This window comes from Narcine bancroftii, chromosome 6, assembly GCF_036971445.1.
Source record: "Narcine bancroftii isolate sNarBan1 chromosome 6, sNarBan1.hap1, whole genome shotgun sequence".
NCBI classification, from domain to species: domain Eukaryota; kingdom Metazoa; phylum Chordata; class Chondrichthyes; order Torpediniformes; family Narcinidae; genus Narcine; species Narcine bancroftii.
The window spans coordinates 145,397,189-145,410,545 of NC_091474.1; the positions used below are offsets into that span (position 1 = coordinate 145,397,189).

Here is a 13,357-nt window from a genome sequence, read left to right on the forward strand (position 1 = left end):
TGCAGTACCGGATGTAAACAGCGTATTCATTGTTGAGGTCTTTCATGGCTTGTTTCAGCATCATGATGAAGAAGATTGAAAAGAGGGTTGGTGCAAGAACGCAGCCTTGCTTCACGCCATTGTTAATGGAGAAGGGTTCAGAGAGCTCATTGCTGTATCTGACCCGACCTTGTTGGTTTTCGTGCAGTTGGATAACCATGTTGAGGAACTTTGGGGGGGATCCGATGCCCTCTAGTATTTGCCAAAGCCCTTTCCTGCTCACGGTGTCGAAGGCTTTGGTGAGGTCAGCAAAGGTGATGTAGAGTCCTTTGTTTTGTTCTCTGCACTTTTCTTGGAGCTGTCTGAGGGCAAAGACCATGTCAGTAGTTCCTCTGTTTGTGCGAAATCCGCACTGTGATTCTGGGAGAACGTTCTCGTCGACACTAGGTATTATTCTATTTAGGAGAATGCTAGCGAAGATTTTGCCTGCAATGGAGAGCAGCGTGATTCCCCTGTAGTTTGAGCAGTTTGATTTCTCGCCTTTGTGTTTGTACAGGGTGATGATGATGGCATCACGAAGGTCCTGAGGCAGCTTTCCTTGGTCCCAGCAGAGCTTGAAAAAACTCATGCAGTTTGGCATGAAGAGTTTTGCCGCTAGCCTTCCAGACCTCTGGGGGGGTTCCATCCATACTTGCTGCTTTGCCACTTTTCAGTTGTTCAATTGCCTTATATGTCTCTTCCCGGGTAAGGACCTCATCCAGCTCTAGCCTCAAGGGTTGTTGAGGGAGCTGGAGCAGGGCGGATTCTTGGACTGAGCGGTTGGCACTGAAAAGAGATTGGAAGTGTTCTGACCATCGGTTGAGGATGGAGATCTTGTCGCTGAGGAGGACTTTGCCGTCTGAGCTGTGCAACAGGCTTTGGACTTGGGGTGAGGGGCCGAACACAGTCTTTAGAGCCTCGTAAAAACTCCTGAAGTCGCCAATGTCCGCGCTGAGCTGGGTTCGTTTGGCGATGCTAGTCCACCACTCATTTTGGATCTCCTGCAGTTTGCGTTGAAGATGGCTGCATGCACGACGGAAGGCTTGTTTCTTCTCTGGCCAGGATGGCTTTGTAAGGTGAGCCTGGTGGGCAGCTCACTTCTTTGCCAGCAGCTCCTGGATTTCCTGGCTGTTTTCGTCGAACCAGTCCTTGTTTTTCCTGGAGGAGAAGCCCAGTACCTCTTCAGTGGATTGCACTGTGGTAGTCTTCAGCTGATCCCAGAGGGTTTCAGGGGACGAGTCCGTGAGGCGGATTGCATCCTCGAGCTTTGCTTTGAGGTTTGCCTGGAAGTTTCCTCTCACTTCGTCTGACTGCAGGTTTCCAACATTGAACCTTTTTCTGGGGCCTTTACTGTTCCTGGACTTTGGCTTGAAGTGAAGGTTGAGCTTGCAGCGAACCAGCCGGTGATCACTGTGGCATTCTGCGCTGGGCACGACCCTGGTGTGGAGCACATCTCGTTTGTCTCTTTCTCGCACCAGGACGTAGTCCAGGAGGTGCCAGTGTTTGGATCGGGGTTGCATCCAGGTAGTCTTCAGGCTGTCCCTCTGCTGAAAAAGGGTGTTTGTAATGACAAGCCGCTGTTCTGCGCAGAGCTCCAACAGGAGGCACCCGTTGTCGTTGCACTTGCCGACACCATGCTTGCCCAGGATTCCTGGCCAGGTTTTTGAGTCTTTGCCGATGCGAATGTTGAAGTCACCAAGGATGACAACCTTGTCGGCTGTAGGGGTGCATTGAATGAGGTTGCGCAGATCAATGTAGAACTTGTCCTTTTCTGCTTGTTCCGCCTGGAGGGTTGGAGCATAGACACTGATGAGGGTGATGCGACGCTTGTTTTGAAGGGGGAGTCGCATGGACATGATCCAGTCCGAGTGGCCTGTCAGGAGGTTTTCGAGTTTGGAGGCAATGGAGTTCTTGACCATGAAGCCTACACCAGATAGGCATCGTTCATCCATAGGCTTGCTAGACCAGTAGAGTATGTAGCCCGCGCCACTTTCTTGGAGGCTGCCTACATCTGCAAGGCGGACTTCACTGAGAGCGGCTATGTCGATGTGAAGTCTGAGGAGTTCATGTGTGATGAGAGCAGTCCGACGTTCAGGTCGGTGGCTGTCAGCCTTGTCTAGCATGGTTCTGATGTTCCAGCATGCTAGCTTGAGTTTGTAAGCATCTTTTGAGGGGGAGGACGTGGAAGGGGAGGACGTGGACATGTCCTCGGGCCTGCGCAAAGGAGCTTTTAGGTGGAGTGCAGTGTGCACAGTACTGGCCCCACCTTTTACACCCATGGTTCGTGTGCTGTGGCCAAGCAAGCTGGAACGTGGCAGCGAGGTCCTTGGGTCGTAGGTTTTATATCGGAGTGGCCTTCTCCTATGCAAGTTTCTTACCCAGGCTGGAGGGGCCTGCCTCCCCTCCTAGGTCGGACCATACTGCCCGGACCAGGGCCTGGGCCACTGGTGCTTTCCCTGTGCCCGGACCGGGGCCGCCGCCTCCTTCTTTCTGCCCGGACCGGGGCCTCCGCCTGCTTCGCTCTGCCTAGGCCGGGGCCACCGCCACCCCCTCGCTTCTGCCCAGACCGGGGCCTCCGCCTGCCTCACTTGACCGAGGCCGGGGCCGCTGTCTCCCCCTCGCTTCTGCCCGGGCCGGGGCCTCCGCCTGCCTCACTCGACCGAGGCCGGGGCCGCCGCTTCCCCTTCGCTCTTGCCCGGACCGGGGCTGCCGCCGCCTACCCTCTGCCCGGACCGGGGCCGGGGCCGCTGCTGCTTTCCCTGTGCCAGGAAAGTAAAAAATACTGTACAGTAAAATCCCCTTTATCCAGCATTCAATCAACCAGAAACTCAAACCAATGACAAAAATGTCAAGGAAATGAATAAACTTAAAAGTAAACGCTTTAGGTAAAAGTTTGAAGTCAAAGTTTAAAATTGTAAAAGTAAAGGTCTCTGAAGCAACACATAACACCTTTTATAACACCTTTGTGAAGATCGGAGCAAATATTCAGCCAGCCAGCAGAACACCTCGTTCATGCTTCACTCACAGCAGCTGTTTGTTTATTGACTGTCTCTATTTGTCCTTGAGAAGGTGGTGACCAGCATCCTCATGAACCACATTATGAACCAACACATTATCGTCTTTAATTTCTGTCATCTACAACATGATCCCACCACTAGACACATTTTCCCCCCTCCTTCTTCCGTAAGGACTGCTCCCTCCGTGATTCCCTTGTGTACTCATCCTTTCCCATTAATAGCCCCCATTGGCATTTTACCCCTGTGGCCGTAGGAAGTGTCACGCTTGCACCCACACCTCCTCCTCACTACCATTTGGGCCCCTAAACAGTCGAACTTCAGTTGTGAATCTGCAGGAGTTGTCTATTGCATCCAGTGCTCCTGTAGTGGCCTTCTTTACATCAGAGAGACTGGACGCAGACTTGGAGATTGCTTTGCTGAGCACCTTCGCTCTGTCTGCATCAATGACAGAGATTTCCCATTTTAATTCTGCACATATCACCGTGCTGATATGTCTATCCATGGCCTCAGTACAGTCAAACCAAGACCACCTGTAAATTGGAGGAGCAACACCTTATTTTCTGTGTAGGCACTCTCCAACTGGATGGCATTAACATCACCTTTTCCAGTTTCTGCTAGCCTACTCTTTGTTCTCCCTTCTCCCCAATCCCTCAGACTTCTTTTCTCCTGCTCTCTTCCCTCTCCATTCACGGAGCCATTCCCCACCCCTCCCCACTGCTGTTTGCTGGGGGGTGGGGGGATTGTTCCCTCCTGATTGTGGGACTCTGCTCCTCCCTCTGCCCCCCCCCCCCAACCTTTTTGTTTGGATGCCTGCTTACATTTTGCTCATATGTTGATGAAGGTCTCAAGCCCAAAATGTTGATTATGCATCTTTACTTTTGTCAAGTTGTCAGGAACACTTTTGATTACTCTTCTCTGACAACACCTTACAGGCATCCTGACAAGAAATCCACAGGAATTGCAGTGTCTGCAGCTTGTGAGATAGTCTGAAGTATATTGCCATTGGCATCTGTACAGTGATTGAATAAACAGAAAAAAAATTATTCAGTGAGTCAGATAGGATTCATGGTGATATGAGGAAAGAACTGGCTCAGGTCGACTGGAAAAGCCAAATAGTTGGAAGTACAGAGCAGGATTGGAAGATATTTTTGCAAATAATAAAAGGCCTGCAGGATAGATATATTCCAAGGAAAAGGAAATTAGTCAAAGGAAAGATGGTACCAATGTGGCTAACAAAAGAAGTTAAGGCTAAGATAAAAGCGGGTTTTGAAAGAGGTTGCTTTGGAGATTGTAGATCCATTGGTGCCAATCTTCCAGAAATCAATAGACTCTGGCGTGGTTCCAGGAGAATGGAAGGTTGCAAATGTGGTTCTGTTGTACAAGAAAGGTGGGAAATAGAAAAAAGGAAATTATGGGCCTATAAGTCTGATGTCGGTGGTTAGGAAGATATTAGAGTCAATCCTCAAGGATGAAGTTATGAAATACCTGGAAATGCAGGACAGGATTGGTCCTAGTCAGCATGGTTTTTTTTTAAAGGTTAGATCATGCCTGACTAACCTATTAGAGTTTATTGAAGAAATCTCAGGTAGGATAGACGAAGGGAATACTGTGGATGTAATATATTTGGATTTTCAAAAGGCTTTCGATATTTATCAGCATGTTAGGCTGATCAATAAGATGAAGGTCCATGGAATTATAGGGATGCTATTAGATTGGATGGAAAATTGGCTGATAGCCAGAAAGCAAAGGGTTGAAATTAATGGATCCCGTTCAGGATGGCTGCCTGTAACAAGCGGTGTTCCGCAGGGGTCAGTATTGGGGGCCGCTGCTGTTTACAATTTATACTAATGATTTGGATTGTGGAATGAATGGTTTTGAGGCCAAATTTGTGGATGATACTACAATAGGTGGCTGAGCAGGAAGTGTTGAAGAAACTATAAAATTGCAGAAGGACATAGACAGATTGGGAGACTGGCCAAAAATATGGCAGATTAAGTACAATGTTGAAGTACAAGTGTTCGGTTGTACATTTTAGCAATGGAAAGAAACAGGCAGAGAACTATCTGGATGGGGAGAAAATTCATTCCTCGGAGGTGCAAAGAGACCTGGGCATCCTTGTGTAGAGTAATCTACGAGTTAATGCCCAGGTGGGATTGGTAATGAAGAAGCCAAATGCTATGCTAACGTTCATTTCAAGAGGTATAGCGTACAACCTAGAGAGGTGTTAATGAGACTCTATGGGGCACTGGTGAGATCCCATTTAGAGTACTGTGTGCAGTTTTGGGCCCCCTATCTTAGAAAAGATGTGATGTTGTTGGAGAGGGCACAGAAGAGATTTACTAGGATGATTCCTGGAATGCAGGGTCTGGCATATGGGGAGCGTTTGACAGCTCTTGGGTTGTATTCATTGGAATATAGGAGAATGAGAGGGGGGATCTTATAGAGACATTTTGAATATTGAAAGGATTTGACAGAGTGAATGTGGATAAGATGTTTCCCTTGATGGATGAATTGAGGACATGGGGTCATAGTCTTAAAATTATGTTATCCATATTAAACAGATATTAGGAAGAACTTCTTTAGTCAGAGGGTCGTGGATCTGTGGAACTCACTGCCAAACAAATATTTAAACAGGAAATGAACAAGTATCTCATTGGTAAGCGTATCAAGGGATATGGGGAAAAGGCTGGAAAATGGAACGAGGTGTGAGCATAATTCAGCTTAGTGTAGAGTCATGGACCAGACTTAATGGGTCTAGTGGCCTGCTTCTGCTCCTTTAACTTGTGTGATGTATCAAGATTATATATATGATTGCCAAGCTAATATCAGTAAAGATTGGCCAAACCAAGTTGCATCATTCATCCAACACTTTTGTCACTGCAATATACCTCTCCTCCAAAGAAATTTCTCATGAGAGCAGAGCTATCTTCATAGACAATAATAAATTGCTAAACTTGTATCAGCTACACTCCAGAACCAAGGTTACCTAAACCTCAGAAATTAATTTGTAGTATGCAGATAACATTGATGTTTGCACATATTCAGAGGCCAAACCATTCATTCACTGAAACCTTCAATACTGTCTCTACAAGATGTCCCAAATGTTCTTGTGCGGGCGGGGCGGGGGGGGGGGGGGGTGGTGGAGTGAATAGTTTTCTGTATACTCTCCCAGGCCTCTGACACCTCAGTGTTTCACTTGGGGCAAGACGCATTGTTCACCTCTGCAAACCACATTACTCGAATGGTCATCTAATCTAGGTTGAGAGAAACGATTATCATGTGAATAGAGGAAATAGTTTAAAGAGGTTCTGAAAACCTTGGGGGAAAAAGCAATATTTCAGCTCACAACCTCACAAAAGTGGTGGAATATTTGGGGTGTGATTGAGAATTTCAAGTTCATTAACTTGAAGTACACAGAATTGCAACTTAAGCTCCAGATGAAACTACATGCTTTTTCACACATAATGGTGGAGTCTGCAATTCCCACATTGGCCTCATTTGTCAACTCAGGACTAACAAAACTGGAGTTGAAACAGGTCATTTTCTATAAGGGACTATCTAAGAAGAAGAGCACTGGTCTTGTACCCCTTGTTGGACTTCCCAAAAAGTGGAAATGTTCTGACTTACTAAATTTGTTTTGCTTAGATGATTATAATCCTCTCATTTCCTGTAAATGCAGCAACTAGATTTCTACATTTTAACATCTCATTGGTCAAATTAAATGTTTTATTTGACTAAAGGTTATTTGTATTGGGGAAAGAGAGAGATGTGTAGAGGTTAGTAATTTTGAATAAAAAGTGGGTTAGTGTTTACAAATAAACCATAGCTTCAGTGAATGATAGAAGAAGCAGTTTTTCTTATTCCATTGCTCAAGTTACTCAAATCCACTTGAATCCATTTTCAGGATCAAATAACGTATTAAAAAACATTAGGTGAAACAAGAAAGTTGAGTTGTATTGTCATAGGGAAAAAATAACTGATGAAGAGTTTTCAATGATGCCAGTATGTCTTTGATTTAAACTGAGCCAAATTAAAAGGATTTAACATTTCAATGCTATCTACACATATTGACATTTGACAGCGATGTTTGACTTCAGATTATTGTGAAGACTTGTGAATAGTTGCAACTGGTGTTTACATTTAAAATATATTCTCAAGGGACGTGTGCAAGAAACCACATTGATCCTCAGAGATCCCATGCAACGTTTTTGATGACTGTGACTGTGTAAATACTTTGTTAATATATACCAGTATCTATTTGTAGAAAATGGTTTTCATAAAAATAATTTATTATAACTGTGTTAAGTGTGATTTGTTAAAAAAAATCTTGTAACTAAAGGATACATTTTGCTTCTTTCCAAAATGCAAATACCTTTGTGATCAAAGTCTAGGAGAGTAAGTTATTTTTGTGTTTTATCTAGTGCTACATAGTGTATATTTAAAATCTGTCATTTAATTTCAGAGATCATATTTAGTATTTAAACCTCATTTGAATAAGGTTAATTGCATTTAAAATAGTAATTTTACATTTTTAATTGAAGCAAAATAAATTGTTAGTGGTTTATTTTGGTGTTATAGTAGTTTTTACTATTGTATGTTGGTTAGGACATGGAGAAGAATATAGAGATTAGAATAGAGAGGAAATTTAACCTTCAAATAGGAAGCTAATTTCTGACCATTTTACATTAACTTACAAAGCAAAATTCAGCTATTAATTCATTGGTTTTCACATTGCAAGTGAAGATGGTGATTTAATCTTTTGAGTCCAGAGGCAAATTACTTTGATTCAAAATTGGCCAGTCTTAGTTGTATTCATGTTTGAAATATTAACAAGTTCAAAATACTTTTGTTCTTTCCAGTTGATTAATGATTATATAGGGAAATAATTACAATATAGATTGCATTGATTATAAATAAGTTTGGAAGTAGTATATTGTTGAAGATCACATGCTTGTGGATAGTCTATGCATCAAAAGTTGTAATGAGAACATGGCCTTCTTTAAAAATAAAGTATGGTATCATCCTTCCATGACTTCTAAAGAGAGAATAGGAAAAATGCTAAAATATGTCATTGGGATCTTTGATCTTGCAAAAAGTTTCCTAAGACCGTTAACATTTGATCTTAACTATAGTCTATCCAATTGCCTTTTGCTATTTGAGTAATATTCAAATAGATTTGCACTTTTTTGTACGATAAAGTGTTAAATTGATATCATATTAACAGAAAATCTGCAAATGGTTATGCACAGAGCCACTGATATTTAACCATTTTAAAATTATGAAAAGTTATTTACATAAAGTAGTAGTTAATAGAATAACCATACTAGCATAAATGACAAAACTATGCAGCAGATTGTTAACATCAATGAAGCAAATAAACATTTTATTATTCTACCATTTGGGTTCCTAAGATGTAATAAAATTATTTCATCATTTAGGATTCACAGGTTCGCCAGAGCACCATGTACAGCTTGCATCAACCTCAGGGAAACAAGGAGCATGGAACAGAAAAATGTGGTGCATTGTATAAAAAAAGTGATGGGTAAGTGAAAAGTATTATTCATTCATTGTTGAACTATTTTAAGAAATGTCTGAAAATCTGCCCATCTTGGGAATTTCTCTCAAAGAAGCTTTCACTTTGCTGAAGCAAGTCATGCAAACCAACCAGGATAAATAGGTCTATGCTGAACAACATACAGCCCACAATTACTTCTCACTTCAGTCCAACTTGACTGTTACTGCTAATAAGCATGGCTAGAGGCAAGTCATTAGTACACTGGAATCTCCAGATCCTTTTTATGGTAGACCTGTAACATCATCAGGAGAAGCATATGAGGTCCAGAAGAGATGCTATAGAGGCTGGACTAAGCACCCAAACTATGATTCAAATCTTCCAGCTGTCTCCCAGGCTTCCATTTGACTCCAGGACCAGGGACTTATTTGGTTATTAAAGTGTAAACTAGAGATTCTGAGGCAAAATTCAAGCCCAGACCTGACTTGGATCTTGTACTCAAATCATATTGGTGCCTGCCACTAGATCCAAGTTTATTGTGCTCATGGTAGGATTCATCACAAATGTATTTTGGCAAGTTTCTTGAGGCATGACACTGAGCTATAACACTGAAATAAATAATGTGGGCATGGTACCATTAGGCACAAATCTGAAACCATATCATGCAGCAAGACAGTTATAGTGGAGACAGTTTCTGGCAAGCAAGTGTATTGGGGATGTGGCATTGGGTAATGAGGGGGCAGTGAGTGGAGCAGGAACAAGATGGTAAAGAGAACCATAGCATTTATGTCTTTCAACAAGACTGAAAATAACATTACAATGATAATCTGCTCACTGAGAATTTGGGAATCTCAATGGTTCAATATTTGGTTCATAGGGTGATGTTTGCTGTCATCTTTTTCACTCTGGTAGTCTGGCTTCCAGACTCAACATTCCTATCTCTTTTGAAGATTTGCTATCATAATGCATAACCTTTTTTAAATAAAAATTGTGAAGTAAAGAAGTGTGGAGATATTCATAAAAGTAACATCCATTGATCTGGAAAATCTGCCAGTTTGGCACTACCAAAACTTGTTGGATTAATGAAGTTTTATTACATTTGATGATGGTTTAAAAAAAAACATGTTGTTTATGGTCTTAAAAGTGATCTGGATTCTAAATGTGCTCTTCCCACCCTACAATGTGCGTTACTGGATTAGATAGACACCAGTAGCTTTGGAAGTTCATTGCAATTACTTCATATTTAGAGGTCTAAAAACAGTTCAGAATTACTCCAAATTTAAACAAGTAATATTTCCTAGAAGTAAAGACTGTGGTTACTGACATTATATTGCAGATTTTAATTTTGATGTATTTTTTTTCAGGCTGAGGAAAGTGTGGCAGAAAAGGAAGTGTACAGTAAAAAATGGTTATCTGACAATTTCACATGGAACAGTAAGTTTAAAAAAAAAATTACTGGAGATTTTTATCCATATCAACTTTTTGATGATTGCAAAGGAGGACCAGATTTCAGACAATTTGTAATATAACATAATTAAAGGAATAAACCACAACTGCCTTGCCATGTAAAAAAGTAAAAGATGCACATTAGTCAAAAATCATACAGGTATGGAAAAAATATAACCTCCAGGACTTTTGTTTCTCAAACGAATTATGAAATTAGTGGAAATTTAGATCTAACCTGTACATTGGGAAACTGATGGGACTGATGAAAGTCTGGGTTTACGGTACACCTTGTCACTTTTTACTCTATTGGAACTGTGGACAGTAATATTGAGCAGTTTTAATATTGGAATAACAATAAAAAACATGATTTCATACACATCAAATGTTCAAAGGATGTAATTTCCTGTTCAAGTATAGTGGTTTCTACTACAGTACAGCAGTTTTGTTATTATTACCAAAGTTTTGTCTGAATGCCTTCCATGTTTCTGATTTTTTTTAATTATTATTTAGGTTAATAGACCACCAGCAAAGCTCAATCTACTTACATGTCAGGTGAAGGCAAATCCTGAAGAACGAAAATGTTTTGATCTGATATCACGTATGTTTCCACATTTTAAAAAAAAATAGCCAAATTGTTTGTACATAAAATCCAAAGGTTAATTTAGGTTTAGAAGTGTGTAAAACAATAAAGTACTTATAAAAAATATTATAAAATAAATGTGCAAAAAAATTGCTATAAATTTGACAAACTTCAAGAAACACTATTCTCTGTCTCAAAATTGAAGATATTTCTTGTCTATTATTAAACAGTGGTATTCTAACAATTAATTTCAAAATTTTTAGAACTTAATTATTTTGCTTTGGTAACTAGGTGTTGATTTCAATAAGAGTAAGGAATCAGCAAATACCCAAATTCAAGCTGGGTAGTGAATGAGGGTGAAAATGAAAATGGGGAAGAAAATGTGAGAATAAGAAAGGAAGAAGGGGCTGGGCAAGGGAGGTTTGAAAGTAAGGAGAAATTTAAGAAAATGGGCAGAGGGTGAATAATGTTGGGTAAGTATCCATGAGGGAGGTGACCAAGGTAGTGGGTACATTTTGAAACGTGTACGTTAATGGTGCTCACCATGCAAGCTCTCTCGGAAAATTCAGGAAGCTTTTTTGGAAAACTTTTTAAAAGGTTGAAATTTTCATGAAACTAACTTAATTGAAATTTTTTTTGAAACAATATTCTTTATAATAATTTTATGCTACTAAGTGTCTTTTAAGTGAATAAAAGCATTTTTTAATTCTGAATCTGATGGTTGGAATACTAATTTGGTGGTGCATCTTCTTGTACAGATGATAGAACATACCATTTTCAAGTGGATGATGAACAAGAATGCCAAGTGTAAGTTAAAAATACTAATGAAAACACAACAACTTAAGAAGATTTGTTAATAATAATAATGGATTTGTTCCAAATAATTATTTCTTCTTTGTAAATAGTCTTTCATAAGTTACTACAGTATGTCTTCAGAAACTGAATGATGGTAAGGATTTAAAAATGGATAGATGGTCCTTCACAGAAACTGGCACATTCAAACTTGTGTTGCACTATTCGCCCTGAAGCACATTAGATCTTGTTATAAAAGTGGAGGAACTGCTTCTTTGTATTTTGCAGGATTGACTTGCATCCAATTCTTTGGATGACCTCTTCCCTTTAAGTAAGATGAGTGTTTTAGTCTTGTTGCCACATAATGTGAACAATGTGAACATGAGAAGAAATATTGTTAGAAGTGATAGAAATTGTACTTCTATCTACATAAAATATTGTTCTCCACTGACTTGCTATTTATTTGTTCTTGAAAATATTTGTTTGCAAAGTCGGTCATTTGTTACTGGGAATGTTGATGAACATTGTACTTTCATCAAGAGGTCTCTCCTGTTTATTTTGATGTTCTTGCGCTCACAATCAATGAAATATCAGTCGTGAGTAGGGGCTGGCCTGTAACTGGCAAGGAGCATGGATTGGGCTGTCATTTATTCATTTCAAATGTAAAAATTACATTTACCGTACTTATTCTCATATACGTGACTTCCTAAATCTTGTAATTTCATGTTTTTAATTGCTATGTTAATATATGGCTTGTGTTGCAATGAAGCTGGATTTTAGAGGCAGACCAGGTATTCAGCGAGGTCGAGGAACAGGGACACTGGGAGACATGGGTTGGTTTGCTGCCAGAGTTGAGGTTAGGAGTGAGAGTAGATGTGCGGATATTTACTGTTTGGTGATTCAGTGCAAGATGCTGCCGACCAGCTACTGTGGCTTATGAGGTCAGAAACTTGTCAATTTCTTCCATGTGGCACTGCATTAATTCAACAGCAAATGTTTATTTTGACTAGCAAAATAAAGGTGCTATTGTTGAATGTCATTGCAGCCCTTTATGTCATCTTTCAATGACTTAAGAGAGATCTATATATTTTTCCCGATCCTTCTTGAATAATGAGGACTTTATGTAACTCTCTTCTCCAACTCCTGAACAGAATGTTAAAGAAAGAATGCACTTGTGTATATTTGATAACCAAGAATTTGGGTTTTGGGTAACATTGCATCTGAGTTAAAATACAGTGAGACATATTTGAACAATATTGTGTTGTTAATTAAGCTAATATTTAATTATGTTTGTGCATTGCTAAATTGCTGTGAAAGCTATAACAAATGTAAATTAAATTATTGTGGTGAAAGCAGCGATCTTATTAACAGGAATTCTGTTATAAACTTGTTGAGATTGTGAGACTTCTTAAAAATATTCGTGGGATATGTGCATGACTGACAAGTCCTGCTGATGCATAATTATCGATGAGAAAAAGGCAGTAGTTGGTTTCTTGAACTGCTGAGTGCACTTGGTAAAGAATTCCAACAGTATTTAATGAAGTATTTCAACAGTATGTTGGAATTAATGTTCCAAGTCTTTTTCTCATTGATCATGAAGGATTGACTACTTATTTCCATGTTGGGTTAGTTTGTGATAAGTAGTCATGTTTCTGCACATCTGATCCTGTTCTTTGAGACATCAGAGATCATGAATTTGGGAGGTGCTGTCAAAATGCCTTGGTGATTTTTTTGCAATGTGTCTTGTAGCTAGAGCACATTGCAACTACAATGTGTCATGGGTCTAAGAAGTGGTCAGGTACCAATCAATGTTCTCAGATCTGATTAATTCAGGCAAATTGATAATATGCAGTTATGCTTTCGATTTGCACTTTGTAGTTGGGTACTTGTACTTTGGAATGGCTTTGGGGAGCAATGAGGTGAGTCACTTGGATCAAGATGCACAACTTCAACTCTGAAATAATGTGGCTGGCATAGTTTATGATTAGTTAT

General features: G+C 40.3%; 1 protein-coding gene across 2 annotated transcripts in view; it reads left to right on the forward strand.

The window, feature by feature from the left end:
- Positions 1-13,357, forward strand: part of asap2a (ArfGAP with SH3 domain, ankyrin repeat and PH domain 2a) — a 218,325-nt gene that overhangs the window by 137,343 nt on the left and 67,625 nt on the right. For both annotated transcript variants that reach the window (XM_069886255.1, XM_069886254.1), the window contains exons 10-13: positions 8,474-8,577; positions 9,912-9,981; positions 10,504-10,591; positions 11,332-11,380. In XM_069886255.1, coding sequence (XP_069742356.1) covers positions 8,474-8,577; positions 9,912-9,981; positions 10,504-10,591; positions 11,332-11,380 — 311 coding nt within the window. The remainder of the gene's footprint in view (positions 1-8,473; positions 8,578-9,911; positions 9,982-10,503; positions 10,592-11,331; positions 11,381-13,357) is intronic.